Source organism: Vulpes lagopus, chromosome 8 (assembly GCF_018345385.1).
Source record: "Vulpes lagopus strain Blue_001 chromosome 8, ASM1834538v1, whole genome shotgun sequence".
Taxonomy (NCBI): domain Eukaryota; kingdom Metazoa; phylum Chordata; class Mammalia; order Carnivora; family Canidae; genus Vulpes; species Vulpes lagopus.
This window is the reverse complement of record NC_054831.1, coordinates 117149495-117168747: the sequence shown is the minus strand read 5'-3', so window position 1 is coordinate 117168747 and position 19253 is coordinate 117149495. Positions and strand designations below refer to the sequence as shown.

The 19253-nt window shown below is 46.9% G+C and overlaps 1 protein-coding gene across 6 annotated transcripts in view; it reads right to left on the bottom strand.

Annotated features, from left to right (window-relative positions):
* PHC2 (polyhomeotic homolog 2) overlaps positions 1-19253 on the bottom strand; it is a 120454-nt gene that overhangs the window by 19820 nt on the left and 81381 nt on the right. For 5 of the 6 annotated variants that reach the window (XM_041765305.1, XM_041765304.1, XM_041765306.1 and 2 more), the window contains 2 exons: positions 11741-12162; positions 11322-11487 (listed from right to left, as the gene is read on the bottom strand). In XM_041765305.1, coding sequence (XP_041621239.1) covers positions 11322-11487; positions 11741-12162 — 588 coding nt within the window. Of the gene's footprint in view, positions 1-6924; positions 7236-11321; positions 11488-11740; positions 12163-19253 lie in introns of those variants that run through there. The other variant, XM_041765309.1, reaches the window with a different exon arrangement.

Sequence of the window (19253 nt, the reverse complement as noted above, 5' to 3'; positions counted from 1 at the left end):
CAGAGTACCTTCCTGGGCTCTGCCAAACAAGAGCAGCCTGCTCTGACCAACGTTTCTCATGAGGGGACCGTGACAGGAGGAGTGCTCTGGGCACTTGGCTGAGCAGTTACGGGAGGGGGAGGCTCGTGGGCCATGCCTGGGGTCCTGCAGGGGAGCCAGCCAGCAGAATGAAAGGGAGGCTGAACCAGGTAACCCCAAACCTGCTCTCATGTGTCACAGCAAAATGACCTCGCTGAGTCTGGGTTAAGAGGATTGGCGGGCAGACGTGCTTCTCAGATCTTAAGCATCTGGGCTGAGTGACTCTGGTTGAGGCATCTGTTAGGGAGGCTCCTCCTCCTCCTCCCTGGCAGCCATTACCATACAGCTGACTTTCCTGCTGTCTCTTAGGACACAGGCAGGGAGAGCAGCCCTTCTGACTCACCCACAATCCCCAGCTACAGTGTACATAAGCTGAATTGTAAACAGCTGAATGTTTTCCAAGCTGCCACCCCCAGCTATGAAGGAAGGAATCAATGGAGCGCACAGCCACCCTCCCCCATGCAGGTCAGGACAACGGGAGTACTGGGGGATTTCCAAACAGCTGCAGGAACTGCTTCCCGGCCCACAGGCGGACTCCTGCAACAGGGTCCTCAGGCAACCAGACCACGCTCAGCAGCAGCACCTGCAGGACCGCAGGGTGACTTCCCACAGGACAGGGCAATGCACCAGGGAATAGTAGCTGACTCTGACTGCAGGGAGGCAGCGAGAGTTTTCAGACTCCTACTTAGATGGAGCCAGTCTCTCAGTATCCACTGCTACGCTGACAGCTCCCAGATATTCTCCCATCATAGTTCTCTAGCAGGTGCTGGACTTCACAAGACAAAATGTCTGAACCAACAGGATAGGCTCTCCACGGGAGACGGCAAGATCACAGAAGATGGAAGTCAGAACAGCAGAGTGGAAGGAGTGCTGGCTCTAGGCCTGAGTCAGTACCTCTGGGTTCATGTTCTGTATTATTTCCATCTCTGATTTATCTGTGAGCTTGAAGCACTGAGCCTCAGTCTCCCTATCTATAAAAATGAGGATCATACTGCCAAGATATCTTGCAAGGTTACGGTGAGTGTTAGTTAGAATTACTGTATGTACAATTCCTGGCACTGATCCCATTTAGAAGCTGTGCGACGTGGCAGTTAAGACTTTGGGATCACAGAGCCCTTAGGCTTAAGTCCTAGTATGTTCCTGGACAAGTTACTCGAGGCCTTAATTTCCTTATCTGTAAAATGGGTACTTAGACCTGCCTCACATGGCTACAGTAAGGATTATATAAGATAATGCAGGAACAACACAGTGGAACAGGCTGTAGGAGGGCTAACATTACTGATACGTGAAGTATTAGGAAGCCCGCCTTTATCTCTTAATCTCGCTCTCACAGAGCCTGGCTTCTTATAGCTCCAGGGCAGAGCTATTCTTCCATTGGCCCAAACTCAGGTACCATTCATGTTCCTTAGACACCCTGGTCTACACAGGGTATCCTGTTCTGGTTCTCTTGAGGTCAGCCTTCAAGGAGAAATGTTACTTCCACTTTGACAATGGCAGCAACATAACAGAAATGCACCTGCCTCCAGGGCGAACCAAATGTCTCAATTCACCTTCAACACTCATTAATCCCAAGGACAAGGCAACCACCACACTCCCTTTCCATACGGTTGGTTCTTTCATAAAGAGTCCCAGGGTATCCCACAGACACGGAGCCCCAGATGCCAGACAGGATAACTATGGAGCAACTGAAGAGCCACTTTAGCGCTGGAATAGTAAATTTATGGAAATTGTAATGCTAGGAGGTAGTTTAGTGAAAAGTTAAAGGGCTGAAGATAAAATCATGGAAGATGGATTTCCAACAGTTAAAAAAAAGACAGGAAACAGCTAAAATGTTTAGTAAATTCCTTATTATTTTCAGGTTGATAATAAGGAAAGGCCACTAAGTTGCCTGACACCCTGCCTTTATTTATTTAGCAACTGTAGGAGCACTAATACTCTTAGGTAAATGGAAGAGAGAGGAGGGCAGGGGAGGGGGGACAGAGACCATGGGGAAAAAGCTAAGACTCAGCTCTCTTGCCCATATAATGGGATAGATGATACTTATCTTGCAAACCAACCCTCCTGACCGGTTCTGCTCCTGGCAGACATTTTTTTCTTCCTTCCTAAAACCATTGTCCAAGTCTGTAATCATCCTCCTTTGCTACCAATCAGACACAGGCTAATACTGACTCTGGAAGCCTAAAAACGCAGACTTCACTGATTTTGTAAAAACGGTATTTGATCGGCATCAATTTTGTTTCAATTCAAAGTGTCATTTGCTTTGATTGTTTAAACATGTCTAAATATAGATTGGATTAATATAGATTATGATAGATTTGAATTGTATGCATTTAGGCCACATATGGATGGTTTCAAATAAGCGAAAGATATCAGTAACTAGGGATAATCATACACTACTTGAGACATAATAGCCAAGCAACTAAAGCCTTAACAATAACCTCCAATGGTCAAGAGCTCTCATTTTCTTGCCAACATTCTCAAGCCTGGTCCTCCTAATCTGCTGGAGAAGGGCTAGTTGTGACATGGCATCTGACAGTCATCTCATAAGAGAAGCAGTAATAAATTTCACTGCTGAGAGGAAAATCATCCAGGAAACAGATATTTGCTTTAAAGGCAGCCCTAGTAGCAAACTGGGATTTTCTTCAACATCTGGATTTATCTCAGAACTGGCAATGTCTGTTTAATAACAATCCTTTCGTTGTGACATCGAAAGAACATGCTCTTCTTTTGGACTTATCTAAACTAAAAAAACCATTTGGAAATTGAAAGAAAAGGAAAGCACATCCTTTTTCACTAACTATAAATAATCTGGAAGGGGAAGGGAAAAAAAAAAAACCTATTAAGTTTACCCTGCTGGCTGTGATGGTCTTACAATGAATGTATACAACAATAATTAAATTATGTGCTAGGTTTCTTACTACACTTTCTTTCTCCAAAAACTAAATCCCTAAAATAAATAAATAAATAAATAAATAAATAAATAAACATTAAAAAAAAAAAAAAAAAAACCTAAATCCCTGATTGTATAACTCTTGGTTAACTAAATAACAAGAAACTCCATTTCTTGACTATGTCAATCATACTCTATTTTTGTTATTGATGGGAAAAAGTCCAGAATCTATACGATTTTTTGTCTTGGATAAACAAATGGTTTTTTTTTTTTTAAACAATTCCCCAAGTGTCAAAAAGTTGAACCTAGGGTGGCTTGTCTCTGAGTTTCTCAAATCAGTGGTCTGCTATAGCTGGTAATTCAAACTGAAATTTTGAAGTAAGTTAATGCTCAAAATGAAACCTACATCTATTTGAGATGTGAATAAGTAACCTTAAACAGGCACATTTCTTAATTTTTTTAAGAGAAAACATATTCAGAATCTTTAAGTGGTGACTCACATTATAGTTTAAGCCACACCATAAAAACTTTTAAAATACAAATCTACATGTGTTCGTACATCTATCTTGAGGAATAGGCCAGCTTTGCTTTCCACCAAACAAGGTGCCAAGTCACTACAGAGAGAGTCATTTCTGTTACTGGCACAAAGGCCTCATGGGGGCAGATTGCATAAGGCAGCCAGTCCTCACCCTGCTTTTCCACGGGGGTGGAAAACACAATAGCATCTCTCTACAGCCACTTTGGTGAGATTCCTACTGACCACAGAAAGTCATCATCCTCATCTTCCAGTTGCAAAATGGCACAAAACAAAGGGAATAAAAGAAAATATCATTTATGAAGGCTCCTTATTCTCATTTCCCTACTCTCCTCTCTAGTAAATGTATCTTTTCACAAGAGAATCTTTTTTGAGGACCTGACCAAATCTGTCTGGAGATTACAGGACACTGGATAGCTGGGAGAACTTTACCATAAACTTGGAATGATACAAAGAAAGAGGGAAAAAAACCCTTGGGAGATATCGTACTAACATGGAGCAGTATTATCAGAACTGGAACCATCATCCCATTCCCTAGTTCTTAAAATTTAAATTCTATCTTGGCTTACTGATTCATGCGAGCTGAAAGTGAAGGACTCTGATAGGAAGTGGGTGAACTTTATTTGGCAAATGGTTACCAAATGCCTAACATGAGGCCCACAGCCCAAAGGAGGACAGAGATTTAGAGAAGAGTCTAAGACTCTATGTGATCCTCTTTATACATTTACAACAGGGGAAAAAAAAAGACAAAAAGACATGGACTCACAGGTGGAGGTTCTTAATTCTCAGTCATCATTTATTTTTCTCTTAAACAAGAAAACTCTCCCTAGGGACAGCCTATCTAAGAGTGAGAAAGAACATCTATCCATGTATTCCTCTTCTCTTAGTTTATTCTCTTCCCCTCGGAAAAATCAGAACTAAAGGATCCAAAGTATCTGAGACAGGAAATGAGTAAGGCAGGAAAAAGGATGTGGTCTGAAAAAGAGTGGATTCTGGGGCTGAGCCAGAGCAAGTAGCAGACACAGGGTCAAAGATGGGGGAGGGGACCTTGGGGGCAGGAGAAGTCTCAGGATCAATCAGCTGAGACTAAAAAGTCAGTGACAGAGGAGATATATCTGGAGAAGCGTAACACCACCTTCCTAAAAGCTTATCCTCCACTGAAATGCAGAGAGACCATGGCTGACGAATCCTCCAGCTAAGAGAATCATTATCCATTATCCAGACAGAAAGAAGAGCTGGAGTTTCCTCCTTCCTCTGAGGAAAGTGGAAGTCATATACATTGAGTATGCCTGACAAAGGTAATCTGGAAATCAAGCCACACCTGGAAGAGAAGTGGAAAAAGCTGGGAGGTGAGTACATGATGGAATCCCAATATGCCTTAAGCATCTATGTGCCACAAATGAGTAAAACAACAGCCTTAAAAAAAAGGAGTGACAGCAGGAGAGACTGCTCGAGCAAACACAGTTGGATAACTGAGAAACCAATTCAAGAACAGAAGTGCACAAGAAACTACCTACTTTCTCACGATTAAGGCTGGAGAGAAAAGGCACCTATTCTTCCCAGTGTGTATAGACAAGCCTGGAAACAGATCTTGGGTGGGCAGGGCGCACATGATGAAGAGTGCCTGGAAAGGGCAGGTGCCAAAAGAGCACCATTACCCATCTGCTGGACCCTCTGTGAAACAAGCCAGCCCCTGTGAGTGAGCTAAACCAGAAACTTTGGTTCCTATCTTGCAGGGACTGGAATTCAGGTATAGAAGCAGTGGGAAACACAGTTTATCAGCTGATCCAAAAGTGTGGGTGCTTCCAAATACAGATCCTATGGGGGAAAATCACTTTTATATTCCCCAGTGTGCCTAGCGCAGTGCTTTGTATGAAGCAGGGGCCTAATAAAAGTGTGTTAATCTGAATAAAACCCACACTACTTAGCTGTGCAGGTATCTTAAGATTCCAGACAGAATCTCCTGCCCTATAACCAATGTGATAAGTTACTTTCTTCCTATTTTACAGGTGAAGTGATACGAAGCCCTATATCCCGGTGACCTAAACCTAAACCCCAATGAACAGACACTGCCACAGGTCTGCTGCCAGGCACCACCGGAATAAGATTGCGGTGGGGGGGGGGGGGGGGGGGGGGAGGGAGGAGAAACATAAGAGCAAGAATGCATTTCCTTGCTTCATTAGCCTGTAATTTTCAGACTCACCCAGAAATCCTGGCAGTTCCAACATTTGGGTGGACTCAAGAAAAATCCCAGGTGAATGATAATTGGATTACCCAGTTATGCCCCAGAGCCAAATGGCTGGAAAAGGCTAGGATGGCAGGGCCAGATAGAGTTAAAGGGACATTATTTTCTAAACCAAAAATCAAGACACTTAGGCTGATAAGACAATGGATGGAATATTTTAAATTGGGGCTGTCCTAGAAAAATCGGGGACATATGGTGGATTTAGGTCGGTTGCTTATTTCACAACAAGGGATCTCTGGGCCCAATATGCTAATGGAGGGGATTAAAGCCCTAGGATGGGAGACGTCTAAGCAGAAAGCTGTCACTGATTTGTAAAGCAGGAGAAAGAATAAAAGAGTGTGCCTGTAGACCGCACTGGAAGGGGGACATTCTGGGTATGGAGGAGGGAGGAAAGCAGTTGATCCGAACTCAAAGTATGTCAGTGAAATCTGTTTAGGTATCGGAGGCGGGTGCGGGGAAGGGACGGAGAGGGCTGGGGAGGTGGGGGGATCACTGGCACAGACCGGTGGTATCCAATGGATACAGGAGTCACGGGCCAGTTCAGGCTGTAGCTTCACCATCAGTTTGCAACCTGACCTTGGGCAGATTATTTCCCTGTCTGTAGACTTCAACTGAAACAGAGAATCTCACAAATCCCGATTTCTACGTAAAGAATCCACAGCTCAGTATACCTTCGTTTGGCGTGCGAAAACAGAGAAAATGCTCTTCTAAAAATGGAAGACAGGACAGACACAGAACAGCTTGTCCTTTCCATCCCATTAAAAACCTCGTGAGACTCAACCAGCTCAAAAACACAACTCCGCAGCGGAGCCGCAGGCCTCCACGCCGGGTCGTGCCCTGCCCCAAAGGCCGGTCCAGCCCCGACGCGGCGCCGTCCCGGGAGGATGGGGGGTGCGGGGCCGGGAGCGAGGGCGCGGGCACACGCGGAAGCGTCCGGCAGGCCGGGGCTGACACGGCGGCTTCCGGGGGCGTGCGGGGCAGGCAGGGTCCGCGGCGAGCGGGGAGGCGGAGGGCACCTCCCAGGCGCCGAGGGGGCGAGCGTGGCGGGCTGGCACGGCCTGGCAGCCGAGCAGGCCCGGGCCGGGAGTGGCACCGGAGGGCGGTGCCCGGCTCCCCGAGCGCCGGCCGCGGGACCCCTCCGGGCGAGAACCCCTCCCCCGCCACACGGGCACTGACCTGTCCAGGGCCCGGCTCGGCCTGGCCGGGCGGGGCCTACGCAGCCCCTCGGCCGGGCGCCGCCTCGCGCGGGGTCCCGGGCCCGGGCGGGCCGTCTCCTCTCCGCCGGGAGCCTCCGAGCCGGGGCCCGGGGCTGCCGCGGCGCGTCCGACCGCACCGGCCCGGCCGGCGTCAACAAAGGGCTGCGGGGGCGCGAGGCCGGGGCGGGGGCGCGGGTGGCGGCCGGATTGCGCGCGCGCGGCGGGGGCTCGAGGGCTGCAGCCGCCGCGGAGACAATGCGGCGCGTCCCGGCAGGGCTCCCGCGGCCGCCTCCGCCGGGGGCGGGGCGCGGGGCGGGGCCTGGCGGCGCGGGGCGGGGCGGGGCCTGGCGGCGCGGGGCGGGGCCCGGGGGCGGGGCGCAGCGCGGAAGCCGGGCCGCGCGCTTCCTTTGTGCGGCCGCGCCGGCCCCGCCCCGCGCTCTCCGGAAGGCGTCCCGGCCCCGCGGCGGCACAGGGGCTCAGGGACGCGGGCTTCGGGTGCGGGGAGGCGAGCGCCGCGCGGCCCGGCACGAGTCCCCCGCGGCGCGGCGCACTGTTGACTCCCTCCCGCCCGCCGCTTCGGAGGCCGCAGTGATAACGACCAGCAGTAATCGAGGGCGTAGCGTGCGCCGAGCCCTCCGAGCACGCATCCCCGCTTAGTCCTCACAATGACCCTCCAAGTGGTGATTATTCTCCCCACTGGGAACCGAGGGTCAGAGAAGTTAAGTAATGACCCAAGTGACCCAGTTACACCATAAACGGAGATAACGCCTACCCTTTAGGCTTACTGTGAAGGTGAACTGAGGACGTTTACACAAATTGCCTGCGGTGCTTGGCACACAGTTGGAGTCCAATAAATGTTTCTTCTCTTCCTAAACCACCCTGGTGTAAACGGAATGGTCGTGTCCATTCACCAGCTACGCTGGGAGCCGTGGGGGATGCAGGAGGTGGGCCAGGTGACCCCCCAGCCTCGCCGCCCCACCCCCCAGCTTTATCAGGAATAGATGAGGCGGACTTCTCCCTCCATGCTAGACGCTCTTTTCCTATTTTCTTGCCTTTTTTAGCATTCATATTCTCCCTCCCCCACCCCGCCCCCTGCCCCCGCTTTTTCCCTTCCTTTGTTTCTGCGTCTTATATTTATTTTATATGCACTGATTGTTCACTCCCTCTTCCCCCTATTCCTCTTCCTTTCCCTCTACTGTTTTTCGAATTTTCAATGTCTTCTTTCAAAAATATTCCCATTTCCTCCTCCTTTCTGATTTGCATTTCTTATACTTACACAGGATAGAATACTCCACTATTTCCTAAACAGGCCCGCAGTTTCCTGCCTCCCTACCTTTACTTCCTCCTAGATTGCCCTTTCCCCAACTCTGCAGGTCTAGGTCCTACTTATCCTTCAAGTTCTGGACAACCTTTTCTGTAAGGAGCCAGACAGCAAATACTTTAGACTTGGCTGGATATACTTTCCCTGTTGCAACTATTCAGCCCTGCTGTTGTAGTCGGACAGCAATCACAGACAAAATACTGTGTTCCAATAAAACTCTTATTTATAGACACTGAAATTTAGATTTCATATAATTTTCACATATCATGAAGTATTCTTCTTTTGAGTATTAAAAAACTTTTCAAATGTAAAACCCATTATAAAACAGTTTACAAAAACTGGTGATGTGATAGATTTGGCCCTTGGGATGTAATTTGCCAGCCCATGCTCTAGAACAGTGCCACTTCCTCCCAGCAATCTATCCTGATAATCTCTACTTGGTAGTAACTCTTCCCTCTTAACTTTTAAAGCACTTACCTATAATCCTTCCAGGGCGTTTATCACATTTTGGTTTTTAATGTATGTTTTCTCCCTGTGCATTTCTCATCTTTCCCAGCAGACCTTAAGCTCGTTGAAGGTGAAGCACAGACCTTATTTCTCTATGTATTACCTCCCAGCCCACGGTGCTGTGTATGGAGCAGGCATTCAAACATATACAGAATGGATCAATACTTAAGTCTTGGGTGGTTCACAGTTGTTTCCACCGTGCAAAGCTGACTTCTCTCATGAGATAGTACCTCAAGAACAGGATGCTTGTTGTAATTATAGATTTCAGAAAGATTTTTGAGAGCTTCATAAAGAAGACAGAGAAAAACAGGTAATGTCAGTTCATTTAGGTGTTGCTGGATAACAAGTACTTGAACAAAGAATGTATATTATCACCAACCTGCAGACAGATCATGTGTCCTCAGTCGGGTCCTATTCAACATTTCTATCAGCACATTGGTTAAAGACAAAGAGAACATGCTATATGATTTACAAATGGCAAAGTCAAGCAGAGGAGTTAATATAAAGAATCACAAAATCCAGGTTTAAAACATTCCCACTCCATCACTGATTCCATGTCTCTGTTTTCCTATCTTTCAAATGGGGATGATAAAAGTCCTTTCCTACCTCACAGGGTTACTTGTCAGGACTAAATGAGGAAATACACATAAAGCCTGGCAGAGAAGGCTCAGTAAATATTAGCTATTAACCATTTTCTTGCTGGGCAGGAACTACAGGCTGACCTCACGAGGTAACATTTAATAGATATAATTAACTATATTTTGGCTCAAAATATAAATTGTACAAGTTTGAGACTGTAGAGACCTGGAATGATAGCAGTCCATGTAAAACGAAACCTCAAAAACAAAATAAAAAATAAACCCCAAAGCCAACCCTCTGGGATTCAGGTGACACAGGGCTCTGTGAGCCGGCAGTGTCATTCCCCTCGGAAGGCGGAGCTACCATGGGGCTATGAGTACCTTGCACTGATGTAGGAAGGTGAGGGAGTTCTGCTCGGGAGCCAGAGTCAGGGCACTGCCTTTTCATAGCAGTGTGACCTGGACTCTCTATAGGCTTTTATTCCCTCCTCTGAATCATGAGGACAATAGTATTCATCTTTCAGGGTTCTCATGAATGAGTAAAGGAAAACTTAGAACAGTATTGGTACCTAGTAGGTATACAAACAAATCTCAGTTCCTCCCTACCATACCAAACAGATCTAGGAAACAGTCCTGCCCCTTGAAGGGCTTATAAAGATAGGTTTGGGTGCCAACCGATGGTGGCTAGTGGCTTTTTATATTTGGAATTACTGTGCTTAATTTGGGGGCTCATACTTTGGGAGAATTAATGCAAAGGTGGAATGTGGTTAAATAAGAACAACGAGATGGTAAGAATGGAAGGTCTTGACATGGGATGGGGGGAAAAAAAGGTCTCAAATATGCAGCCTGGAGATTTTCCCTCTTAATGGGAGGGACAAGAAAGGGACATGGTAACTGTCTACAAACACTGCAGGAGATGGAGATGGACCCTGTTATAATTCACAAAACATTCACAGCCAGTGGTGGAAGTTCCAGGAGAGCTCGTTTTTGCTTACTTTGAAGAGCAACTTTCTGATAATTAGAGCAACTCCACAATGGAATGGGCTGCTTTTCAAACTGGTGAACCCCTTACTATTGCAAGTGCCAAGAGAATGGATGGCCTCCTTCCACTCTTTTACTTTTCTTTTCCTTGATCCCATCCTCTATTCCTTACAGAAAACCAAGAGCCCTTTCCCCTACTTTGTTCCCAAGTGCTTGTCTTCTCATTTCTCTTTCTTGAGTTTCCAACCTCTTTATCTGTCGGCTCTCCCAACCCCGACTCCCAGCACACCCTTAGTCCACTGACTAGAACTGCCTCCCAGACTTGCAGGTGGCCCATTGCTCAGAATGTCACAGATCTGGGCCAAGATTGCATACCAGCAGAGAGGGGACCCAGAGGTTGTGCTGTGACTCTCCCATCAGGGTAGAGGGATCCAGCAGAGTGTCCTGAAACCTAGTCATGGAGAAGGCCATTTGTCACTGGGCACTCACAGACACACGGGGATCCCAGAATTGAGCAGTTCCTTCAAAGATGCTTTCCATGAGCTGAACATATTCTGAACTCCCTTTGCCCTTCCCCTAGGCACTTGCCTTATCTTTGATTTATGGCAGCCATTTGTCATATTTTCAATTTCAAGAACTCCTTCTCAAAGCAAAGGAAGCAGAGAATCGAAACAACCGCATACCTGCCTGAATTCTGAACCTGACATATGAATATGCAGATGTATCTGACAGCAATGCCATTTAGGCCTCAGAGTCTGGATCTAGAAATTTCCTTATCCTTCTTTATCCTTTTCTATCTTCTAGGTCCCCTTTCTTTATCTTTGGTTTATCTTCCCGTTTCCCCCCTCTGTTTCTACCTACACCAGCTTCCTTGTTGCCTTATGGGCTTGCAGTGGTTTACCCGCCCAGGCCAGATGTCCAAGTGAAATGTGGGATGGCAAGGAAAGCCAACTCTCCCCCCTCCCTCGAGGGCCCCACTACACTTCATACCGTGAGCTGGGGACTGCTGGATGTTAGGGCTCTTGGGGACAGGCAGCCCTCCAGGCACGGCAGTGATGATGGCCTGTTGATGTGGTGATGGGCCAGACCGAGTCTCAGGCACACCCTTCTCTCCAGGTACTGCTTCCTTCCAGTCATCCATGTTGCACTCCTGGGGCTGTGAAGGGAGAGGACAGAGATCACCTTATAAATTGCCTCAACATCCTTGAATACTTGCCCTGTTTCTAAAGAGTCTGGGTAGCAGGCAAGGACATTAAGATTCAGCCAGCCCTAAACTAGGGAGAGGCCTCTTGGCCCTCTTGGATCACCCAGAGAGGACTTAGACCAAAACACATCCGCATGGGGGCTGTGGCATTGCCCGAGCTGTGTCTTCTCATTTGTTCCCCGGACCTTGGCACTGGCTTACTCACCACTGGTGAAGCAGGCTGCAGTTGTAAGATGACAGCTGAAGCGTGTTGGAACCTGCGTTGAGGGGTGTGGGCCAGACCCTCAGGGTATCCATTTTGGGGCCCAGCGTCTGGCGTGGGAGGGTGACACTGCTGAGTGCTGCCAGCCTTGTGCAGATTGGCCGTGGGGCACTGGAGAGGCAGGGCAGGTGTAACCGGGCCTAGTGGCATGGCGTGGGCTTCGGGGCTGGGCTGCAGGGTCAGGCTGGGAGGGACCGAGGCGAGCTGGGGGTGGGACTGGGCTTGGAGCGCTGGCCGGGACTGCTGTGGCGGTGGTGGTGGCGGTGGTGCTGGCTGCTGTGGCTGCTGCTGGAGCACGAACTGGGGCTGCAGGTGCTTTGAGGGTGGCTGCGAGAGGAGCTGGTGCGGTTGCAGCTGAGCATAGGCTGCAGGGGGACAGATCAGGTCAGGGGGCACAGGTTGACCTCATCTTCTGCTGTGGCCCCAACTCTGCCCCTCCCACCTACATATCACAATGGCTTCCCAGACTCAAGGTCTCGGCTTTGATCTCTTTCAGCTTTTGCCTAGACCCTGGCCTGGCCAGGCCACTGCCACAGCCCCCAACTGTCTGTTTCCTTGCCTTCCTCCTGTGCTAAAGCTTGGCTGCCCCTCAAAGCCCACTGCAAAACTCACCTCCTCTAGGAAGCCCTCTTGGACCGTGCCAGCTGTTCAGAGAATCCCTGGATCCTACGGTGTGCCATATTGTCTGGCCCCTCCATGCCCTTCACTCACTCTTCTCTGAGCCTGCAATCAGTGTGGCCTCCCATTGCCCAACCCAACCCTGGCTCTGCTCAGGCTGGGCTTCCTCCGGCAAGAGTCAATTGCACACGGGACCTGGGACTGTTACATACAGAAGGGCCTCAGGCTAGCTGCTAAACCTCTCTAGGCCTTGGCTTCCTTGTCTGAAAGTTGGAAATAAAAATCATTCCCACCCAGAAAGTTGTTGTAGGGATGAAATGAGAAAAAATTGTGTGAATAAAATGAGAAAAAGGGTGATATGGTGTGCATAGCACGGTAACTGTCAAACAGTCATGCTCGATTATTTCTAGCTATAATTAAAGTGATGATTGGTTTAGGTTCTCAAAGTATGCTGGACTTACATTTACCATAAGAACATGTATCACAGTGTATTATAATTGTTTCTTAGCTTTCTTCCCTTGGAGATCGTGAACCCCTTGTGTCAGAAATTATCCCGGATCTCTTTATCCAGAACCTGGCCTAATGCCTGACATTGGATGGGTGCTAAAGAAATAAACTTCTTGTCCTGAACTGGAATCCATTTGTTGCCACGTGCCGCTAGCCTTTTCTTCTCCTGGCATTTCAACCAGGCCAACTCTTTGAGGTAGGGATTCGCATACTTTTTTAGTAATCCATTTAGTGTCTAGCTCATGCCTTGTATACAGTACAGATTTAGATTCAGTTTAGAGATTGATTGTCCTTCCTCCTAACCCTGCCTAGTGGCATCCAGGCCAGCTTAGCATGAGGGTAGCTCCCCCAAATCTGTCTTGCCTGAATGGGGCTCTCCACCAAGACTCCCACAGCTGGGGAGCTACTGCAGACAGGCTATGCCTTGCCAACGCAGAGGGCCACAGCTGGAAGCTCACAAACAGATTTTTACAACCAAAGCCTCCAAGCTAATAGGGATAAAGGCAAATTTTGGACCCTGAGCTAACATTTTAAGAGTCCTGTGATCCCGACAGGAGCAAAGCAAGCAGATTTCAAACTAAGCTGGGGCTTTTTTCTTAAATTTTGTCTATTTACACATACGTTTCCAACTATCTCATCACAGCCCAGCATAGAATTCCAAGCAGAAGGCCAATCAGAATGGAAAGGAAAGGAAAGGAAAGGAAAGGAAAGGAAAGGAAAGGAAAGGAAAGGAAAGGAAAGGAAAGGAAAAACAACATGGTCTCTGGTAACTGGCAGAGAGCAGAAAAGGGTTGAGAAATGCACCAGGTTTGAGGTGATGGGGGACCATCCAAATGGAAATTGTCAGTAGGAATTTAGTGATTATAAATTGCCCCTGCCTCCCACTTAAGCCTTTTCTCCCAATTCCACATTGAATAGCTCATAACTTAATCAGGCAAAGATTGTCAATCAGGCAAACTAAACAATCAGGACTCTTTGAGAGGACTGTTGATAAGGCACCCGGGAGATCCCACAGATGCCACACAGTGCCCCGTTAGGCTTGAGCAGTTACGAAGACCATAAAGACCATAGAAAGATGGGCACCATCACTGAAAACCCAAGCAAATCTTTCTGTCTCTCAGTATAAAGTCATGAAGTCCTGCGCCGGAACAGTTGCTCTAGGGGTTGCCCATCAAGAGGTGAGAGTGGGTGCAGGCACGAGGCCGGGAGCTAGTGTCAATGGCACATCCCACCACTCCCTGGCTGTGTGCCCAGAGGTGGGTCCTATTCCTTCTCAGGGATTCAGAGTTTTATCTAAAACAGGAAGTTTGGGTGAGGTGAACACATGAGTCTTTCCCAGCTCTAGTCTGATGGGGGTGGCTATTATAGGAAAGTGGTTTAAAACTCAGGATTTATAAGGTGGTGTAGATGGGACGGACGCCTGCATGGCTCAGCGGTTGAGCGTCTGCCTTCGGCTCAAGGCGTGATCCCAGGATCCGGGATCGAGTCCCACATCGGGCTCCCTGCAAGGAGCCTGCTTCTCCCTCTGCCTGTGTCTCTGCCTCTTCTGTGTGTCTCTCCTGAATAAATAAATAAATCTGAAAAAAAAAAAAAAAAAGATGGTGTAGAGGCGGGCGCCTGGGTGGTTCAGTTGGTTAAGCGTCTGCCTTTGGCTCAGGTCATGGCCCAGGGTCCTGGGATCAAGGCATGCATTGGGCTTCCTGCTCAGTGAGGAGTCTGCCTCTCCCCCTCCTTCTGTCCCCCCCCACCGACTTGTGCTCTCTCTCTCTCTTAAATAAATAGATAAAATCTTTAAAGAAAAATAAAATACAAAGTGGTGAAAAGAAGGTCAGAGAGGAAAAGAGATCTAAGTCTCCAGTGCATAGAGTACAGTTAAGGACAAAACACATTTGTTTGCCAAATTGGGAAAGCAACTGCTGGCCTGCTGGCCAGCTACCCCAGGGCCTCCCCATCTATCCCACTCTCCCCTCTGCTGCTCCTGGAAAACTGAAGGCATCGTTTTGGAACAGATGATGCTAGTGTATGCCATGGCTGGGAACAAAGCTCATGAAGCCTTAGATAAGTTCATAAATCAAAGGCTCAAGGTATTTTGGGGAAGTGTACATCCGTAAACTTTTGAGGTTAATAAAAAGCAAAGACCACGATTTAACTCCGGCATTATCCTGGGTCAAAAGTCCTTTTATTTAAAGTACTGTGATAACTTTGTAGTTGGTCTTTCTGATTCCGGTTTCTTCTCTCTATAATCCATTTTATAGATTGCAAATTAATCTTTCTTTTGCAAGTTAATCTTCCTAGCGCATAGATCTGACTCCCGATTAAAAGCTAACAGGGATCTTCCTTTGTCTGTTGACTAAAGCTCCAGGCATTCAAGATCTCTCTACAACCTTTTAATTTCTATTATTTTTTTGATCTGAGCAATCTACTACTCATTGTCCCCTGTACAGAGTTTATGCTTTGTCTCATCCCACCTAGAGTGTCACACAAATCAAATCTTCATCATCCTTTTTCTGCCCTTACAGCTAAGGAAATTCTTCCCTTTGAGGTACATCAAGGTCTGTCTGCTTTGCATCGCCCTCAGAGATGCAGCATGTCTAGTGGGCAACTTATAGTTCTAGAGTCAAAGTGCTTGGATTTGAATCTTAGCTCTGCCACTTACCAGCAGTGTAATGCTGGGCAAGTTACTTGACCTCTCTGTTTCTCTGTGTCATCATCATTAAAAGGGGTAATGATGATACCTATTTCAAATGATTTGTCTCTCTTAGTAGGCAGAATTGATGGGGTTCACTTATTTCATCCAAAGAACCTTGAATTTAGTGGATGCTTAATCAGTATTGGGGAATGAATGAATGACAATGTGGTGGAACTCCAGCTATTGTCGCACAAAACCTTTCCTTTTCAGAGCCAGAACATGGATGAAAGGGATATAAGCCCATGATCTTTTTGGTTTAATCAGCATTCTGGTTTATGGAAGACCCTCCTCCTATTCAACCTCTGCTCACTACCTTCTTGCACTAACTTTCAACCCACCCCAGCTGCTCCACTCGCTGTGCATAAAATGTCATATCCCATCGTGCCTGTTTGGCTTTGATTTTGGTGCTTCCATTTTCTGGAATGCCCTCCTCTTGCTTCAGTGATCTGAGGCTTAAGCTTCTTTGGCTCAGGCTCAGCTCCTGTTGTCTCCCTCTTTGCCTTAACTCTTAATTATGGGTTTTCCCGCAGAATTCCTGGAAGTTTTTATCGTTTGATTGATTTGTGATTTAACATGTACTATCTTGTATACGTATTTCACTGATTCTTAAACATTTATTCTTATCCCCACCGCCCCCAACACACACACACATTTGAACATAATATCCTTTGAATTGGGATGCATATGGCAACTGCTATCTGGTCAACTGGCAGTGCTTTTCTTCCTTAAAGTTTAATAAAATAATGGTGTATCTCACAATCAGTGGCCTCCTACATTAAGTCAAACGGGAATATTTTTATTCTTGTGTGTATTTCCTATCTCTCTAGCTGTCCTGTTTCAGTCAAAGGTATGTTCTATGTTTCTTTTTATTTTTTTTTTTAATTTAAAAGATATGATTTAATTTAGCTGGGAGGTTTTTTTTTTTATTTATTTATTTTTTTACTTATTTATTCATAAGAGACACACAGAGAGAGGCAGAGACACAGGCAGAGGGAGAAGCGGGCTCCATGCAGGGAGCCCGACGTGGGACTCAATCCCGGGTCTCCAGGGTCACGGTCTAGGCCGAAGGCAACGCTAAACCGCTGAGCCACCCGGGCTGCCCTAGCTGGAAGGTTTTTATGTCTCCTTTTACCTTCTACGTTGTCCAACATGATACTCTACGTGTTTGCAGATGCTTAGTAAACATCTGCTGTTGATCACAGTAAGATCAATGAATGCATCTCCCTCTACCATGCCCTCCAGCTCAGTTTGGGGTGGTAAAGGGCATTTGCAGCCACGATACCAGAGCAGGCCATGCTCCTCTTTCCCACAGGTAGGATGGGGCATATCAGTTTATGAAATGTTAATACACAGAAATCTCTTTTTTCTTTTTCTTAACTTTTTCTAGTGCCCACTAGCTTCATTTTTTCCCTGCACCTACTTTGGCTCCCCTATCCCCTCCTGCTGTAAAGTACACTGCTTCTAAGGAACAAAGGGTTGCTTCCTTGGGACCTCGACCACAACTTTGGAAGGCTCCATCAGCCCTTCCTATTATGGAGCAGGGGAGGGGGCAGGCCCAGGGCCTCCACAAATTAGAGCCAAGCAAGAGAGAGACTCTAGGCAATGGTCATCTTTCCGTCTGGTGCTTCTAACCTTGAACAGCCTCCTTAAAATCTCAAGAGGCCAATTCACTTCTCCCAAACCAGTTGGTTGTTGGCAACAAGAGGATTAAGGTCCCCCAGAGTAGGAGGGATTACTGGCTGGTACCCTTCACTGTATTCACTGTTAGAACTTATCAATAATTAATCTCTATTGATCTCAAGGCTTCAAGTATGCAGGAAATAGCTCACCGCCCCAGACATGCTGAGACTCTTGTCCCAAAATATACCAGAGCAGCATCTCTCTCATGGGTCCAGGCCTGCTTGTACACTTATTTTTTCTAAGACTCTGCTATAACAGACTAGAGTTGCTGGAATTACCTAGTCTCTGGGTCAGGGGAGATGCCTCTCAGAGAGGATGGCATTACTCTTTACTACCCACTGCTCTTCAGGGTTTAGAAAGTGAAGAGATACTTTTAATCATTCATTCACTAAATAAACATTAACAACCCCCAAAGATACAAGTGTAGTAATCCAAAGGGGTACCTGCATCCCAATGTTTATAGCAGCAATGTCCACAATACCTACTATGGAAAGAGCTCAGATGTCCATGAACAGATGAATGGATAAAGAGATGTGGTATATATACAATGGAATTACTACCCAGCCATAAAAAAAATGAAACTTTGCCATTTGCAATGACGTGGATGGAACTAGAGGGTATTATGCTAAGTGAGATAAGTCAATCAGAGATAGACAATTATCATATGCTCTCACTCATATGTGGAATTTAAGAAACAAACAGAAGATCATAGGGGAAGAGAGGAAAAAATTAAGTAAGATGAAATCAGAAAGGGAGACAAACCATAAGAGACTCTTGACCATAGAAAACAAACTGAGGGTTGCTGGCAGGGAGAAGGTTGGTGGAGGGGGAACAAATAACAAACATTGGCAAGCACCTACTACAAACCAAGTACCATGTTTGGTGCTGGCTGAAACACGGTCCCTAGAATAGATTATTGTTTAGTAACAGAGACATTTACTCTTGGCATATCTTGGTAAATGTTACAAGAGGAGATAAGCACAGAATACCAAAAACACAGAAAAGGGGATTCAGCTTCAGGAGAGCAGAGAAGGCTTCCCCGAGGAAGCATTTACCATGACTTGGAGTTAGGAAGATGACAAAACAAATAGCACATGGGAAGAACCGGAGACATAAAAGACTACAGTGCATTCAGAAACCTGTAGGGCATTCTCTACAGACACTCCCAGAGTGTCTATAATAGAGGAGCCAGAAGAGAAGGCAGTTTTAGCAGGAGTCTAAATTATGCTGGTATCCATAAAAGGCTGCTCTTCTCTGAAGAGGTCTGTCTCATAGGATCAGGCCTTGGGGGTGACTGAGATTGAGGCTGATTCTACAGGGCAGAGCCCCACATAGACAGGGAAGCTCCTTTTAGAAAAACCTAAAGCAAGAGCCATATGAATTTTCCATGATGCAGTTCCTCTGTGCTGAGGGCTAAGAGTTTGAGGGGGAAGTAAAGCTAAGGGAAGTTTCCCTGTAAGAAGAAACTAGGTTATAGCAACAGGATTGCCAACTGCAGAGGCACTCCACGGTGGTCTGTCTATGCCTTAACGTCTTTAGGCCTGCTCTGTAGCCATCTGGCAAAACTAGCAAATATCCTCTGTGAGCAGAATTCCTTATAAGGAATGCTTGGAGCATTAAAAAAGAAAACTGGTTTCTGCATCTCTGCTCCCACCCCACCTTGGCCAAATGATGGCAGTACTGCGTGAGTGGCTAACGGCATGGGTTTTAGAGCCACATCTGGGTTTGAATCTTGGTTCTGCCACCTATAGATGGCATAACTTTAGACAAATTGCTTATCCTCCCTGACCCTTGCATTCCTGTTCTATAAATGGTGATATGTACCACCTAGTGTAGCTGTTAGCACCACATGGAATCTTATGTTTAAATCACAAAAAGGTTCACTGCCTTTGCACATACCTAGTAGATGCTCATCAAATGAAGCTATTTCTTAAAATACTATCAGCTATTTGCATGTTGCTT